Source organism: Periophthalmus magnuspinnatus, chromosome 21 (assembly GCF_009829125.3).
Source record: "Periophthalmus magnuspinnatus isolate fPerMag1 chromosome 21, fPerMag1.2.pri, whole genome shotgun sequence".
NCBI lineage: Eukaryota > Metazoa > Chordata > Actinopteri > Gobiiformes > Gobiidae > Periophthalmus > Periophthalmus magnuspinnatus.
Window position 1 is genome coordinate 28,307,600 of NC_047146.1, and position 19,189 is coordinate 28,326,788.

The 19,189-nt window shown below is 36.3% G+C and overlaps 1 protein-coding gene across 1 annotated transcript in view; it reads left to right on the top strand.

The window, feature by feature from the left end:
- The window catches only part of LOC117389682 (neuropilin-2-like), a 174,885-nt gene that overhangs the window by 133,426 nt on the left and 22,270 nt on the right, over positions 1–19,189 (top strand). Inside the window, exons 13-16 of the mRNA XM_033987394.2 lie at positions 2,561–2,737; positions 9,559–9,827; positions 11,508–11,604; positions 18,809–18,841. Coding sequence (XP_033843285.1) covers positions 2,561–2,737; positions 9,559–9,827; positions 11,508–11,604; positions 18,809–18,841 — 576 coding nt within the window. The remainder of the gene's footprint in view (positions 1–2,560; positions 2,738–9,558; positions 9,828–11,507; positions 11,605–18,808; positions 18,842–19,189) is intronic.

The window sequence follows — 19,189 nt, forward strand, 5'->3', positions numbered from 1 at the left end:
TGTTATGTTTTGTTGGATCTGATTGGGTACAAGATCTATATTAACAAATCAGTTTCATGAAATTTTTTTATTTTTTTATTTTTTTCAAGGTAATTAAAACTTGGAAATTGAAAATAAATCTGGGTTGGACTCAGTTATATTTCCTCCAGTAAATTATTACGCTAACAGCAATAAGGTCATTTTAAATAATGATTAACCAAAAGAAGGACAAAAACCTGAATAGGTATTTAAATAAAACAAACACTCAAACTGCAGAGGGCCCGCATACCACAATTTGAGAAACACTGCACTACTCTAAGGTCTGGCCAATGATGTCACGTGGAGTTTTCTTTGGCTTTGAGCTCAATTTGAATCCTCAGTCCCACAAGAAGAAGAATAGTGAAAATCAGCTCCTGATGCCAGAGGACCAGTTCACCTTCACACACATAATTATATACATGCACATACTTTAACACACACATACAAGCAGATTGAAAATATAACCACTACATTTATCTAGTGTTGTCACAATAATAATGTTTCAAACTTGATTTCAATACAATGAAATAGACTTAATATTCAATACAGATTCTGATATCACAATAGCTTCCAACTCTTTCAGGTTCATTTCAGTCCCATGAAGGTGACTTTTTTAGCATTGCTACTGGCTCAAATGAGTATCTAATTTCGATACTAGTTTTGGTATGAATTAGTATTTAATTTTCGATGTTTTTAACAGCCCTACATCTATCCCAGAGGCTACAACTAAAGGTACACAATGTAGGTTTTCTGGCTCGGTTCGCTACCATGGAGATGCCATTGCATTGCCTGCAATCTTCCATAGTATACCATTGGACTTAGCATTTATCCATACATGTGCTTTAATTGGTAAAAAAAATACAAATAAAAAAAAAATTTAAAAAAGAAAGAAAGAAATATACTCTCCACAGATATGACCAGTAACTTTAGATGGAGAAGTCTATATTGTGGAATATTCCAGGCAAAGCAATAACAGAACAGTAGGTGACAGTGTGTATCTTTAAAACCAATATAATATAATCTATTCCAATCACTTCCTCTCTATAATAGAGAGCTATGAGGCTCTACAGTAGCCTTTTAAGGACATAGTAATTGCGTATCAGGCCTGAACATTGTTTTATCATATGCATCTTCACTGCCACTATTTTGGTCTCTCTTGGCACCCATAGAAACAAAAATGGCATTTACTGATAGTAGTAGATTTACTTAGAGCCAATGTCTTCAGTTGTAGTTCATTTAAAAGCTCTAATCGCTCTAGTTAGATCCCAATTCTTTTCTATAGACAATTTGATCCGCTCCTGTTTTATTTGTCTCTTTGTAAATAGTTTAGCCCATGAAGTTTGAACAAATCCCTCACAAATCAACGTTTAGTTTGAAGTTCCTCCAGCTTAATTTCTTGTATCGTATTCTCAAAGCGCTGGTGGTCTTTTTAGAAGGCTTTTGAATCCTGCCCATGGGTCCATCTCTCTATGGATAAGTTGAGTCAAACGCCCAGGTTTTTAGTTCAGCCAAATGTTCAATTGGATTAGAATTCACTTGGCGTTCTAGTAACACTTTGGAAAGGATCATTTTCTGCTTTAAGATGCATTTGGGACATTTAGGTCATGCTTTTGCTAATCATTATCATTATACAAACTCATTATGTCCATATATACAGTATATGATGACAATTTTTTTTATTTTTTTTATTTAAAAGTATTAAAGCCAAGATATCCAACAATTGCATTAGAAAAAAATACTTTATTACCGGTACTATGACTCAAACATTGTACCAATTCAATTTTATATTATATTATATTACTATAAGGTTCGTAGCTATAGTAAACAGCTATTAAAAGGTTACGTAAAGGTGCTTTATGTAACTTTTCTGGTGAAAAGTCTGTCCTGTTTATATGGAGTATTCCACAGATTGGCATTCAAACTTATTAATATCTTAAAGATCTGCGGAGAGGTGAGCCAGAATGCAGGGTTTTTTTTTTTTGGGGGGGGGGGGTTTGAGAAATAAAAACACCTTTCATGGAAGATACCCAAGATACAGTGTAATGTGTAAGATAAGGTCTCATGCCATACTGTGGAATATTATAGTTATCAACAGAAAAGATAAGCATCGTGCATATATACCTTAAACTAGACATACCTTAAATCGTTTAATAACTAAAACTAAATGGGTCAAAAACTCAGTCAAGATAAAAGATTTTTTAACTGTCCAAACCTATAAAAAACACGATGCTGTGATGCTAACTGTAGGCACTGCTTTGTCTGAAGCTATGTTACTCAAGTTAGACTTTGGTCTATGCTTTAACACAATCTGACCATAAAGAATTGATTTAGTTAGCTTAGTTTAACTAAACAAGTCCCTTTCAAATAACATCACAGTCACAAGTCACACGTCTTTGGCTGTGTTTACTAGTGTGTGCATTGTGTCACTATGGTAGACATACATGTAGAACCCCCTGCGGTGGGATGTTACTGCAAACTACTGAAGCCTTAGAGGGTCAAAATGTACACCTTTTACACTAACCACATCTCTCTCTCCTCACAGCCACCACTCCTTCCTTATCGGCCGTGTGTGATTTTGAGTCTAGTCTGTGTGGGTGGTCAGCAGATCCACAGTCTGGGGTCAGCTGGTCTCTGCACACGGCCAACAGCGGCACCTCATCGGGACATGGCACCCACAGCACCCATGGGAGCAGGCTTGACCTCACTCAGGCCTCCGACAGTGAGTATAAATATCTACACACATGTTTAAAGAGGAAGTATTTTGCCAAATCAACTTTTTTGAGCTTTCTTCCATGTTACAATACTGTTCCATCGTCAAAAACATGTCTGAAGTGGTTTTGTATGTCATCCATGAATGTGGGAGTGATGCATGAATTACATATAAATGTGTCATGTGTCATGTGTGTTACACTGTGTTTTTAAACCCCATACACTTTCACTAGAATAATAATAATCATTTCAGCCCTGGAGTTGCCAATATCCACTGAACAAAAGGTAAAAGGTAGCAGTTAACTTGAAAAGTACCACTTCATTGCATTACTAGGTGGAACAGAGTGTTTTGAGCTTTGGAGATGCAACATTATTCAAACATTTGTGAATGAAACAAAACACAGCTCCAGGTATGTTTTTGAGGAAGTAACAACATTATAACATGCCTAAAAGCTCACAAGAGTCAATTTTGTGTAATATAACGATTTAAGATAAGATAAACTTTTATTAAAAAAATAAAAAAATAAATGAATACAGTAAAAGGGATTATGGGAGATATCCAGATATGAAGTTGCTTACTGTTCAAACCAAACATACATAAGGAAACACAAACTGGTTAGGTTTTAATGAATAAATTGTTTTGGATTCGTACATGAGTAATGAGTTTCATATATTGAGAACAGTGAGTGGTTGTAGTAATTATTTCACAGGTCTTCTCTGCATTGAAAGTCATACAATACAGCAAAAATTTAAGATTTTTTTGTTGACCTGCTTTGGTGCATTTTTAACTAATTAGCAGAGGATACGTGGTTTCCATGGCTGACGGCACTCTCCAGCTGAGCCAGTAAAATGATGCAAAGATTTCAGACTGTTTTTCTGTTCAAGTGAGGTGTCGGATCACTTCTGGTTTGTTCTTTCCCTTCACAAAACAGGCTTCATTTTGACAATGAGAGCTACTTTATGTTAAATGTCTACTGAGCCATTTATGTACGTATTTTGATTTCTAAATGACTGGTTAAATCTTAGTACTAACGCTTACATCATGAGGAAAACTTTGTGGAACTATATTGAAAAACACAAATTAAACTGATTATAGTAGGATTCCATAACACTGTAAAAATTGAAAACACACTAATCAATACTAAACCTAGTATCAAAACTAAACACTCATTTGAACACTGAAATCACATTCAGGAAAGGTTCATTTCTACCTTTCCTGAATTGCCTTAGAATGATCTTGAGCTGTATCAGAACAAGTCTAAGATCACATAGGCAACGTACGCCCATGAATCACTATGGAACCTACCTAGACAACTGAGTGATTACACAGATATAAGGCCACATGGTAATATAAAAGAAAATGCCACGATTTAATGTTGAAAATCACATTCCACTGACTACAGAAAGTATTTTTTAAAATTATTTATTTATTTATTTATTATCAACAGAATCGGTACTGAGTATCAAGTCTGTTTCTTATAGACACAGAAATCTTAAAATGCCAACTTTGTGCATGTAAAATTTTAACAAAAAAACACCACGCCAACAATCAACAATGTGTAAATGTAAACTTTATTTTGCAGTTGACACTATTGAAATATGCAACATCACCGTTTTTCATTTAATTACTTTATGTTGATTCAAGAAATTAAGATTTTATTATGATGATCTATTTAAAATATATAGGTTAATTTAACACAAATTATTAAAATAGAAAATGTTTATATAATAAACTTAAGTACGGTCAGTGTAAAAATTTTTGACTGTAAAGCCCCTCTCCTTCTGTACATCATGTCTCCACCTCTTTAAGAGGTCCTTCTCTCTTGATCCTCTTCTTCGTGTTTCTGATCACTTCTCCCTCTGTTAGTAACCCCTGCCCTCTCCTCTTCACCTCCACTTAGCCTTTACACATCTGTCTGTCTTTTTATAAGCCAGGAAAGGCTGCTTTATCCATCAGAAAGCCCCTTTTGCTCCTCTCCCTCTCATATATATATATAGAAGAGTAGTTTGTTTATATATATATATATATATATATATATATATATATATATATATATATATATATATATATATATATATATATATATATATATATATATATATATATATATATATATATATATATATAAATAACAAACTACTCTTCTCCACTGGCCCTCATTGGCCTGGGGCAGTCTGATAAGTGCATGATGGTTTTGACAGTAGTGCTGGCTTAGCTCTGTAGCTCCCCCAGAGGCCCAGACACACACGTACAGAGCTGGAGGTGCGTTTGATAACTGCAGGTGCATGTTTGTGGGTATGTAAGAAGGGAGAGAGGGTGCGCTTGGTTTTATGACCTTGGTGCCTATTGAAATCCTCCAGGTTATGGCTGACTGCACTGTACATGGACAGCTCAGCAGAGTAAAGGAGAAATGGGAGATTCATGTGAGAAGTTCCAAGATCATTCTGGATTTTTTATTTTTTTTTATTTTTGAATAATTATTTGTCCTTTACATTAATACAACTTAAGATATGCTTCTATTTCTCAGTTTGTTATTGTGTCTGAATATTTAAATATGTGACTTGTCTCAACACTGTAAAATCTGTTGGTAGCGCTAGCAGGAGCGACCTCAGGGAAAGAAGACACCTCATAGGTATATTATTAATGCCCCTATCTTGATTTACAGACAAAATAGCCAAATAAAAACACCAGGATCATGTACCGCGAATTAATACGAATATTTTAAGACCAGAATGATGAACCTGACAGTGGAAATTGCAGTTTTTCAATAGAAAGTGAATTGGAGCCAGTGTTTATGGTGCTGTAAGTGCTCAATTCCTATTTAGAATGTGGCAGCTAGGAGGTAGCGTCCATTTATATACATATACAGTCTATGATCTGTACCTGTAATTTCTGGTACCTGGTAGTGTCAGTATCTTGTCTATGCAGATAGCAACTTTTAATGCTATACTGGAACATTTCAGGCAAAGCTCTATCACCTCCCTCAGGTTACATTATACAGTGCATTATATATGTTATATGCAACATTTTGAAGACATTTTCCCATTCAAAAGATATTTGTTTTAAATTGTTAATCGCTATGGTAAAGCTCTTAATTTCTCATCATTCTGAAACCCATGGTACATTTTGACATGGTCTCATAATTTCCATTATACCAAATTTTACTCCTGGTTTCATGATATAGAATGTACAGTATGTGTAAGTATAGAATAGTGCCAGTGTTCTAGCTCATGTATGCGCAATGTAATTTAGTTAGCGTTGCTCTGGTCTCCTCCATCAGACTGAACACGACATTAAGTCTTGTTCTACAGAACATTAGCAGCAGCCACCTGTCTCAGAGCTGTCTGCTGTATGCAAATCAGGACTGTTTTGTCATAGAGAGGGGCAGTTTAGTGTGTAAAAGAGAAATATAAAAGAGAGAGAGAGGTAGGGAGAGAGAGAGGAAGGTAGAGAGAGAAGGAGGAGGGTCTATAGACATGTAGTAGCATACTGTAAAATATGCTTGGTTTGTCAGAAAGAGACAAAGAACCTTATATACTACTAACAAAATGCTAGTATATATTGTCCTTTTCAGATATTTGCTTTTGCTGTAATGTATTATTGCTTAAAGGACATATATTATACTAAATATGCCCTTTGCACTGCAGCATGGTAGCTAACTCACTGTGACTCAACGCTAATGCTAACTTTTATTAAATCATAAAATAAACAACCTATTAAAATGAAAACTGATTAATGTAAAGACTATCTGATTGTTTATATATGTAGATTATTTCAGTTTGCTGTGTTTTTTTTTTTTTTACATTTCTCATGCCTCAAAATTAGTGTTAGCACTGAGACACAAACACCTCCCTTTCTAAACACAGAAGAGTCTTCCACTGACATTTCCACCTCATTTGTTTAGTCCTTAACATTTTGCCAGAGGCATGCACCTTCAATTGACTGTCCACTAGCTTATTTTAAGTTATTTAATAATTTTAGCACGACTCAGCAAAACTCTCATAGAGCCAGAATTGGACAGGAAGTTGTGATGCTAACAATGAGTTTACCAGGTGCTGTTCAAATGATCATATCTAAAACCAAATAAATTACCTGTTATAATATGCACTGTTTAAACTGCATGCACATATTTGGAAGCTCTGGATTTTATGGATTTTTTTTTTTTTTTTTACCTACCTACCTACTTACCGACCTTTATTTCCTGAAACCCAAATATGTTACTGAAAATGAGTAACATATTTGGGTTTCAGGAGGAAATATTTTCAGACTCTGGCGCAGTAGAAATGCAGAGCCTAAATTACAGTAGCAAATACAGTTAGAGAAAGTTTTATAGTGTTCCCTTGTTTATCGCTTGGATTACATTCTAAAAATAATCCGCAATAGACAAAATCCAAAAGTAGTCATCTTTATTTTTTACAATTATTATATATGTTTTAAGGCTGTAAATTTTATACACTTTTCTCAGACAGGCATTAACATTTTTCTCTTGTTTAAACACTCGTTCAAATCTTTGCAGATTTTAAAAAATATGTACAGTATTATAGAATGAAACGAGAGATCAAGACCTGTTTTCAGGCCCAAACATTTGTTTGAGAAATAAAAATATAAAAGCTTTCTTATACTGTAAATAAAAATGACAGCTTTTAGAAATACTGCAGGTGCCTTTGTTGGTGCAAAATGTTTCATTGTGGGTTTTGTTGGAGAGAAAACTGGCAAACATACAGCACTTCCGAGTCACACTACTAGCGATCGAACATTTATGTAAATTTGGCTGAATCCATTCTATACTGTACAGGAGACACGGCACGGAGAAGAATGATTGACAATGGTCTACAGTCCCTTAGCCAATCAAGATGCAGAACACAATGCATATCATGCAATCATACGCTGCAAAAAAGCATGCAAAATTGCACTAAAATATCGAAAGGTGAACTGCATTATAGTGAGGGACAACTGTAATGTTCTCCTGCCTGTCTTTGTTTGATCTTGGTGAATGCACAAAAAGGAGGGAATTAATTATCATGTCTCTATGGAAATGAAAGGGATATGCAAGTTCACTTCAAGGTGTTTTTGTATACATTAGGCTAAATTCAGTCTTTCAATGTGCTTGCAAAATGAGTTGATAGAAAATAATATGAAACTGGCATTGTGATCTTCAAAACAAGGATATAAAGTTATATTTCTGCATAAAATTGTGGTTCAATCAAGACATTAAGGGATATGGGAAAGTGTTATCACATTTCTGAACGATTGCTTAAATATGATTGTTATTGTTATCTGATGGGATAAAGGGGCACTGTGCCATACTTAGTGTGTGCTGAGTCATCCTTAGCATATTCATTCTTAATGGGTATGGGTATTGGTATCCTGACTGAAGAAGCAGCTTGGATAAGCATCGAATTGTCTTCACTCCTACAAGTTTTTGTCCAGTTGACAGATTTTACTTTTGGCTTTTACTATGGATCAGACGACTGAGGGATTACACAAGTACAAGAATAGCAGAATGCCATATTTTCACTTTTCTCTGTGACTTTTCACCATTCAATTAAAAATATATTATTATTATGTTTTGACTTGTTAATTGCTACCGTCTTTTATTTCACCATTCTGTAACCCATGAAGACTTCACTGCAATACTGCTCTACGCTTTCTAAATGATTAGCCCTGTTTAACTAGCTCGCCTGTAGCCTAGCCTGTCCATGTGTGGGGTTTGCCTTTGTCTCCTCTGTCATTAGCGGTTGATGATGAAATAGCATGCTCATTTGTGGTCCTAGCCTCATACCACACAATAATAGCTCCAATGCCTTAAAGCCCTGAGCAACGAAAACTGCTGCATTACTCCATCACTTCCTCTGTTTCACGGGCCCTGGAAAATCGCATCAGTCATTAAAATGGAATCCAATAAATGAGTAAAATGCAAATAGCATAGCGGAAATATATGGGGCTGTCACAGTTATGGGCTGCGTTCAGGAGATCTAAAGCCCAGTGTGTTGCTAAATGTTTGGCAATGCTGGAGCTGCAGAAATGAATGAGTGGTTTTGTATGCACAGGAGTTTTGATCTTACGGGAGGAATATTGCAACTGGTTTTGTGAAAGTTATTTTAAATTTGCATTCAATAAAATATAGAAGATTATTGCTTGCTCTATATACTATTTATATTGAAGAAAATTGAGCCAACATGTGACGTCAGGTTTACAATGGTATTCTCAAAGGACAACACCTGTCTAATGAAAATGAATAGGTTGTTGACTACTTGATGATTGACTTCTGCTTCAAAACTGTTTAATTATAGATTTCTGTACAGGAGTCAGTGGGTTGTGATAGGGTTTCAGATGTGCTCAGTCATATTAATGTGTAACAAAGACTGGGCCAATCACGTTCTCTGTATTTATTGTGGGATTTTGCAATTTTGTTCAAGTATAGATTGTATGTCTTAAAGGAGCTGTACCTGATTTTTCCTTATACATTTCCTTTCTTAAATAACACAAAAGACAGTAGTTCAAGATATGCCTATCCCGATAACAAATTTTGAAGTGTGATATTTTTTATTTTTTTTATTTTTTTTATTCTAACAATAAAACAACACGCTGTGGTCTCATTTTGAGCTGAGCTGATTATACAAAATACATCTGTACTGTGGCAAAACTAATTTGCTCAACTACATAGAAATAAATTGGTTACAGTGGCTTTAACTCAATCTTTTCTTATCTGAAAGTTGAAGAAACTGTTTATTGATTCCACATTTAAAGAACAGTATCTTAAAAAATCTTGAGTGTTTAAGTAATGTTATCTTAGTCCTAAACTAACTCATTCTTTCTCCTCTCTTCAGACCTATCAGGAAACTACCTCCATGTAGATGCAGGGCCCCACACTCAGAGGAAACGTGCCCGTCTGCTGAGCCCTGAGCTGGGGCCTGAGTCAGGGCCACTCTGCCTTCTTTTCCACTACCAGCTCCAGGGAGAAGCCCAGGGGAGCCTCAGGGTGCTGCTGCGCGACTCAGACCAGGACGAGACGCTGCTGTGGTCCCTCCGCGGAGACCAGGGAGCGCTGTGGAGGGACGGACGCACGGTGCTGCCACAAAGCCCCAAAGAGTATCAGGTGCAGTATTGGGCTGATGAAGGGTAGTTAATCAATCACTCAAACTTTATTTCTATAGCACCTTCCAACAACCAAAGCCGACCAAAGTGCTTTACAACATTAAAAACAAGATAAAAAAAAAAACAATAAACAGCATACAAATAGGTCAACAAAGCACATTACACCATTAAAATAAAGAAAGTGTCACAGGGCCACTAAGTGTTAAAAGCCATTCTAAATACATAGGTTTAATTAATTGGTGTTTATAGATTTGCAATATTAATTTTATTGGTCTCCCATCTGTATTAAATATACTTTTCCTCTAGAATGCTCTAGTGTCTAGTCAGTAATATGTTGTTGTTTTTCAATGGCAATTTGACCTGTATTCCTTTAATTTAATTTTAGGTTTTCAATTAGACCTTTATTGAGAACACTAATATACCTACACCTCCACTGGCACCTGGATATACTATAAAAAGACAATTTGAGTGCAATTTGAAAATAAAATAAAATCTTAATTTCGTAATATACCATTTTTCAATTCAATTAAATTTTATTTTTCACAATGGTGAAAGTTTAGTAAGGCACATACATACACACACGTAGCAACATACACACACGTATCAACATACTCATCTACAATTCTGCATTTACATGCTACATATGGAAGTGTATATCGTTCACCTATTCCCAGTTGACCCTGTGAAAAACATGGAACCCCAAGAAGCTGTAAAGCTTATGTAATGGGGTCCATCACCCTATGCGAAACACCCATGATGGCTTGGCAAGTTTTTCTTGTCTTTTTACTTTTGCCCTACACATATATGTATGTATGTAAATATATATATATATATATATATATATATATATATATATATATATATATATATATATATATATATATATATATATATATATATATATATATATATATATATATATATACACACATATATACATATACACATATATATATATACACATACATACATATATACACCTATATATTGTATACATATATATACATACACATACATGTATACACAATATACATACACAACCTATACAGCATATATATGACCTATACAACATTGACCTATACATTTTAGATTTCTTTTAAATATATGTAATGAGGGAGACTGTTTAATGTCAATGCTTAATTCATTCCATATTTGTGGACCTCTATAGCAGACACTAAAGCTGGTACATTTTAATTTCCTAAATTTTCCTTTTAATATTCATTTTTTCCTTGTGTTGTGCTGAGATGAGAGGATGATTGCAGTGGGATAAGGTCACACAATCGACTGTTTAGTTTGTGAACCACACTGTACATTGTACAAGCATTGTGATATATGTTACTTTCACATACCTTTAGAAGGCCATATCTGTGGAAGAGTGGATTTGTTGGGGAGTTTGACAAGGACCAGGTGATCGCCCTTATGGCTTTTTTTTTTTTAAATATCTGAAGTTTAGCAGTGTAAGTGGGATAGGTGTTACACCATATCACCATTTTTGTGGGTATGTAGAAAAGCTTTGGACAAATACAGCCAACATTTGTGATATTTCCCATTGTAAAAATTTATGAAGAGGTCCTGCCCCGAATAACTGTATTAGTCTCCACTCTATCTCGCCCCACACGCATACTTGTAATATGGTCATTTGCAACCTTTTTCTTTATAGACTGCACTTTATATTTTCTAGGTTGTCTTTGAGGGATTCTTTGAGCATCCAACGAGAGGACACATCCGGATAGACAACATTCATATGAGCGGCAGCGTCGACCTGGAGCAGTGCACACGTAAGTCTAATAATAACATACATTATTTCACCCTAAACTGGTACTGTTCTGTTTATAAGATGGGCATTTGAAAATGATTTTAACTAGAATACATTTGGATCAGTATATCAAATTACAGCAAGACTTCACGCTTGTGTTATAGAAGTTTTATAGTAAGTATATTATAGTTTAGTACATAGTAATAGAAATAAGAGAACTGAGATTTTTGAATAACTATTTGAAAACAATAGCTTTATTACTTCCATTAATGACAATTAGCACCAGAACATTTTAGATTTTTTTGAAAAGTTTGATTTCTAAATGTTATGTATAGGCAAGGCAAGGCAAGTTTATTTGTATAGCACAATTTGTACACAAGGTAATTTAAAGTGCTTTACAGAATAAGAAACACATTAAAATCACACAACTCAAAACATAAATAATCACAAATAGTCATCATAGAATTATCATTAAAACAGGAGAGTGCAGAATAAAAACCTTTCAGTCACATGCACAGCTAAACAGAACTCTTTTGAGCCTGGATTTAAACATTGTCATAGTTGTCTCACATCTTCAGGAAGATTGTTCCAAGTTTTAGCTGCATAAAACTGTAACACTGATTCCTCATTTTTAATTCTGACTCTGGGCACCAGCAGGAGGCCGGTCCCTGAAGTCGCCAGAGTGTGAGATGGTTCATATGGCACTAACATGTCAGAGATGTACTTTGGGCCTAGGCCATGGAGAAACTTGTACACAAGCAGAGCTGCTTTAAAGTCTATTTTCTGAGCTACAGGAAGCCAGTGCAGAGACCTGAGCACAGGACTTATGCGTTTGTACTTCCTGGTTCTAGTCGGGACCCGAGCAGCAGCGTTCTGGATGTACTGCAGCTGGCTTGTTTGGAGACGCCAGTGAGCAGGCCATTACAGTAGTCTAACCTACTGGAGACAAACGCATGGATAAGTCTCTCTAAGTCTGGTTTTGACAGTACACCTTTGATTTTTGCAGTGTTTTTTAGAAAAGCTGCAGATGTTATTGATTCGATGTGGCTCTTAAAGTTCAAGTCTGAGTCCATTATTACTGCTAGATTTCTATACTGATTTGAAGGTTTTAGAGAGAGAGACTGGAGGTAACTACTAATACATTCTCTATGTTTCTGTGGGCCAAAGACTGTGACTTCAGTCTTGTCTGAGCTTAGCTGAAGAAAGTTGTTTTGCATCCACACACTGATCTGTTGGATGCACTGGCAGAGTGAATCCACTGGTCCATATTCACCTGCTGCCAGTGAGGCATAGATCTGAGTACCATCTGCATAGTTGTGGTAGGACACATTATTGCTGGGTGTTAACTGGCCTAACAGCAGCTTTGGGAGATTGAACAACAGGGGTCCCAGGATTGACCCCTGGGGCACCCCACAGCTCAGGGGCATTTTATCTGAGACACATTTTCCAATTTCAAGTGCTTCCTGTTTTCTAGATAGGACTTGAACCAATTTAGTGCCGTACCAGAGATGCCCACCTAGTCCTCTAGTCTCTGTAAGAGGATCACATGATACACAGTGTCAAAGGCAGCACTCAGATCTAACAGGATCGAGACTGAGACTTTGCCTGCATCAGTGTTCAGGCAGATGTAATTTGTCACCTTCATAAGAGAGGGGTCTTAAACCTGACAGCCTTTTCTGTGCCCTGAACGAGTCATCATTCCTCCATGGTGCTTTCTGCTTGTCTTTAACCATTCTAACCTTCATTGGGGCAATGGTGTCCAGAATATTCAGTGTACATCATTTATAAATAAAAATATATTGTATATGTTACAGGCAAAGGAGGAAATCAGGCATTCTACGGAATGCCTTTGGATTAGACAAAAAAAGAGGTTAAGTGGTGGAAAGTTATATTTCTTGAGACGCTTTTGAATAAACAAATATTATTGTAATAAAATATTGTCAAATTAATTCTCATCTCATTTTGTGAAAATTGTGTCTACAGTATAGGTTACATTCAGGCTTGATGAGGGGATCTTGCCTTTAGACAAGTATGACAAATGAATATGTCAAGTATGAATATATCAATATTTCTTTGAAGGACCCCAATAATGAGGTCAACTCAACAAAAAACACTAAAAGTTGGCCTTAATAAAATATAAGCTCCAACAATAAACCCTATCTGTGACACTTTACCTAGAGCAGTGGTCCCCAACCACCGGGCCGGGGACCGGTACTGGGCCGTGACGCATTTGCTACCGGGCCGCACAAAAACAGTAAATAGTTTATTAGCGACCGCATCTTCTCTGACGTAACTTTCGGTCGTCCCTCATGATGCACTAATAAGCTCGTCCATAGTCTTGTGAGATGTGTGTCTAGTTCCTATGTGCTTTAGTTCAATGTGGTGCGTGAGCGTGAGTGAGAGGTGACGTGCGCGTGCGTGTGGCGCATAGTGTGGTTCAACCCACGGAGAAGCGGCAAGAGTGAGAGTGTGAGAGTCTACAGATGCACTTGGAAAAAGACAGCGTGTGAGTTAGAGCAGAAGTGATGCGTTATTACAGTGCAGTACAGATAATAAAGACACCAACTCTTGAGCAACAGACTGGGGTGGTCTTTGAGCTCGCACCACACTCCAAACAACTTTGAGGTTAAGAACAGGGAGTTAAACCCCGGAGGAAGAGTGACCCTTCGGCCCTGGAGAAGACGGATCTCCCCTGTGTCTCCCGACCACGGTCAAGGGACCGAAGCAGGAAAGGTTTAACAGTAGATATATAATGAAAATCCTGATAGGAAATCGCCACAGAAATCTATTTGATGTAGTGGCAAGTATATTATCTGCTCTTGTCTCCGGGATGACATATCACGTGTAACACAACAGACATGTCGCTCAAAAGTAGAGCCACAAGTGAGTGAAAATGAACCAAAACAAAAGTCTTTGGAGAGCTTTTTAACAAAAGGGAAAAGGGCAACTGAGGAGTCAGAAGAGGAGACTACGACCTCCAAGAAAAAGAAAGATCAATTTAACAAACACCACCAGGAGTCCTACTTAAAATATGTGTTTGTCTGTGAGTCAGCTCTGCGTAAAAAGCGAAAAGCAAATGAGGCAATGAAACCTTCAAAACTGCTTTGGCACATGGAGAATAAGCCCCTGGGATTAAAAGATAAGATTTAGATTTTTTTGAAAGAAACAAACGTGAACAAGAAGGAAAGAAGAAACAAGTGCAGAGCTCACATTGATGCAGCGGTGTGGTGAGTTGTATTTTTTATGCACTTAACTTATTTTTGCTATATTTATCTGCCACGCGTAGATGACCGGTCCGTGAAAATAAAACCTACATTGTTCCAGTCCATGGTGCAAAAAAGGTTGGGGACCACTGGCCTAGAGGACCCATTCTATACAATGCCTACGCAAATTAGATAATAAAACATTTATTTCCTACCTTGCCAAAAAACACCAGCCATTCTGTGTCTGGAAGCTTGGATTATCAACTTTGCCTGTGACATATACATCACTTAAAATGATATAAGTAGCATAAAATCCCTAAAAACTAAAGCCAATATATACTTAAAAAACCCCAAATAAAAACAGAAACCAAAACTAAACATCAAAATACAACTGAAAACAGCGATATTACCAATAGCGCTATCATTGGTAAACCTGTCAAGCTAACATAAGTAGTCATGTCTGTTCCCATGTTGTTTCAGTGATCCAGCTGTTGTAAGCACCCTCCATATGACTATACTTCTACACATGTGCACTATAGTATTTAACCCCTTTAGAGCCTGAATTTATGGTTTGTTTTCCTATGAGAATGGGAGAGAATGGAGATGGCTCATCTTTGCTCCTCCTCGTTCCCACAAACATGGAAAGAAGAAATAAATAAAAAAGAAAGTAGGCCACACACAACCGCCAGGCACGGATCCTCATCTATCTTTGATTATAAGTATTTTTCACACAGTTTATGAAGATGAGGCATTAGATATTCTCTGTGGTGTGCTGTCTGTGAGATCAAGCACAGATTTGAAAACATTTGTTAATAGGAGTTTTATATTGTCAGTGAATATTAAAATGCAATTCCTCACAAAATGACAGTTATGCAGGCAAAACTATTACAAATTTTATTTTTTTAATATGTTTTGTTTGCAAATGTATATTACACATCATGTATTTGTTTTTCCACAATACATACAATTACAGTAAGGGTGTGTTCACACTTCCCTGTTGTTCCTGTTGGAACCTGGTTTGAGCCCACTTTAGTCCTGATGGTAGACTTGGTTTGGTGCTGTTCTAGTCTTAGTTTAGACCTGGTCTGGACCACGATTGCAAAATGAGTCCCAGTTTTGATGTGGTCTACATGTAAGAAAATGAAAGCGCAAATGAAAAATTAAATTCAGTCGACATGACAAAAATTATAGAATGAAGAGTTTTGCTGCTCATCCAAGCGGCTTCTTCAGTTCTGGTCAAATTTGTGGTGGACACTGCCTTAAATCTATTTGAAGGGAGAGGCTAACTAAACTTAAACTAACACATCTGTTTGTTTACAGTTTCTGTTTGTTGGCTAGGTCTATTGAACTGTGCCTGAGTTATATTTTGCACAGGCACAGTTCACATTTTGTGTAGTTCAGTGTAGGCCTGTCACAATAAATACTATCAACTTATTGCTCAATACATGACAGATGGGACAATAATTTTTGGGCATCAATAGTTATCGTGGTACCTTTTCTTTGTACTAGTGGGAAATACACTGCCTGTCCAAAAAAAGTTGCCACCAAAAAAAAAGGTCACACACTCTAACATTTTGTTGGACCACCTTTAGCTGTGGTTACAGCATGCATTCGCTGTGGCATTGTTTCAATAAGCTTCTGCAATGTCACAAGATTTATTTCTATCCAGTGTTGCATTCATTTTTCACCAAGATCTTGCATTGATGATGGTAGAGTCTGCGCAGCGTAAATCCTTCTCCAGCACATCCCAAAGATTCTCAGTGGGGTTAAGGTCTGGACTCTGTGTTGGCCAATCCATGTGTGAAAATGATATCTCATGCTCCCTGAATCACTCTTTCACAATTTGGGCCCGATGAACCCTGGCATTGTCATCTTGGAATATGCCTGTGCCATTGGAGAAGAAAAAATACATTGATGAAATAACCTGGTCATTCAGTATATTCGGGTAGTCAGCTGACCTCATTCTTTGAGCACATAATATTGCTGAACCTAGACCTGACCAACTGGAGGAGGCTTGTACTTATTTGCTTAGTTAAATACAGGCACTGTATTTGGTCAATTTTCTGTACCACGGTGAGACAAGTGTAGAAGGTGAAATTATGAACTTCTATGACTCATTATAGACACAAACTAAGTACTTGCGCTGCAGCCTTATTTATTTATTTATTGCAGTTCATATGTTGTTGTTGTTGTTGTTGTTTTATATATTGTACATTTAGAATACTTTAGGGTATAATTCTGCTTTATAGTTTGGTTTCAGTTTCATTAGCATTTATTGTCTATATTTACTTAAGGAATATATTGCACTTCAAAATTTGTTATAGTGACAGGCTCAATTTGGTGCAGTTCAGTGTAGCTTAGTGTAGTTCAATAGACCTAGCCAACAAACAGAATATTTTAGTGAAACAGAAGCTGATTAGATTAATGTTGGATCTCCTCTTTGGACAATGGCAAAATTAAGTGAACTCCTGCATCGAAGATATAGACTCTCATGAACTTTGGATTTGGACATATAAGTAGAACACTGCATGTAAAATCACAACAGCTTCAAAATACATTGTGTTTGGAACTGGAACCTGGATTTAGTTTCTTCAAAATATGCATAATATATGAAAAATATTAATTGGATTAATTTCACTGTCACAAACAAGCTATTGTCTAAGTTTCTTTTCATTGTTCTTAAAAGTTCAGTTAAATTAATATTTTTCAGCAGGTTCAAGTGCACATTTTATTTATACTAAATTGATACTAGACTTTTTTGAATAACCCAGACTAAACATTATGGCATTCTATAGCAGCTAGGGGTGTAATCGGCTAAAGAAATTTTTGGTTGACTAAAGACTTGTCCAATCAATCAAAGAGTCGACTAAAAAGGGGGCTCAAAAGCTATAACTGCACTGACAAAACTACAACTACATAGGACTTCATGCATACATTTATTAATATTACCAAACTAGGAAACAATGTAGTACTGTAATGCATAATGTATTTTGCACCATGCAAAATACATTATGCATTAAGACCAGTATTCCCCAAACACTGAAACTAGCTACAATCAATGCTATGCAATCCCTTAGCACCTCTCTGCTTCCTCCCTTGACATCTGCTTCCATTTACACCTCACTTTCAAACAACTAAAGACAAACTGACAAACTGGAACAGACCATAGACACAAAAAAAACACAGAGATCTCAGCACTAGGCCATGTTTCCTGTCAGCACAAACCCTTTTATTTTCCCATCGTTACGTTCACTCAATTTAGCAAATAACTGTCACAGCAGTTGATTTATGGCCTGCTAGACTTCAATAGCGTCCTCAATCTCCACAAATCTGTATTGATTCGGAAGGGAACGTAGATGTGGCTGTTGTGCGAGTCAGCTGAATTCAAATGCACTTGTTTTGTTATAATTGTAATCTATCTATCTATAGTGCCGTGTTTTATATCATAGTATCGGTAATTAGTCAGCGAGATTCCAGCATAGTAACTCTTCCTCTATGTGATGCTATGTCGTGCATGTATTCATATATGTCATGCAACATTTTGACGACTTTTTTCCCGTAAAAAATATATATTTTGTTTTAAATTGTTCATTGCTAAGGAAATGGCCATAATAGCCTCACATCTACATGTTGTAGTTTCTTTAGTGATATCACAATAGGCTTTATAGCTAGGCTACTTGAATAATAAAATATACATGTGTCCAATGAGCTAGCATACACAACAGGTTAAGGACCCCCCTATACAGGCCTTTGGCTGGTCGCCATTTTGGGAACTCATTACCATTCAAAAAGATACATTATTTAGTTTTAAATTGTTAAATGCTAGGGCAATTTTACCCAATTCTAAAGCCCAGTGACTTGTAGAGTTTGTGAGTTTTTTCAATTTATCCTGAAAATGCAATGGATACAGATGACTCCAATGTATCATTTAAGAGATTGTGGACCTTAAGTAAGGCAATGCAAGCAGTAGTATTTTCTCAATTTCAGTATGTATTAAAAATTTTATTATTTTGTCTTTTCCAGAGCCTCTCCCAGCGCTGACGCCAGGAATCACCAGTAAGTTCTACTTCCTGTTTCTCCTTTCTACTTCCTGAGTGTCTGCGCTTCCTGCTTGTGGCTCAGCTTAGCTTTCAGCAACTGTCAGTGCATAACCTCCGGACAATGAAAAGAAACTATTTCCATTTTGTCAGCATTTATTAAGTAAAAAAAACCTTGTGGAAGTTCACTGGGTTGTTCTAGTGTTAGCATTTTGACCTTTTGGTCCAGCACATTTTTAAAAAAAATTTTTTTAGCATGGCTAGCTGCTGCATGCTGGGCTGAGACACTTGAATTTGCATATTGGACTTAATGGAGTGAATGCAAAATAATGCATTAACTTTTATATACCTGAAGTATATATATTAG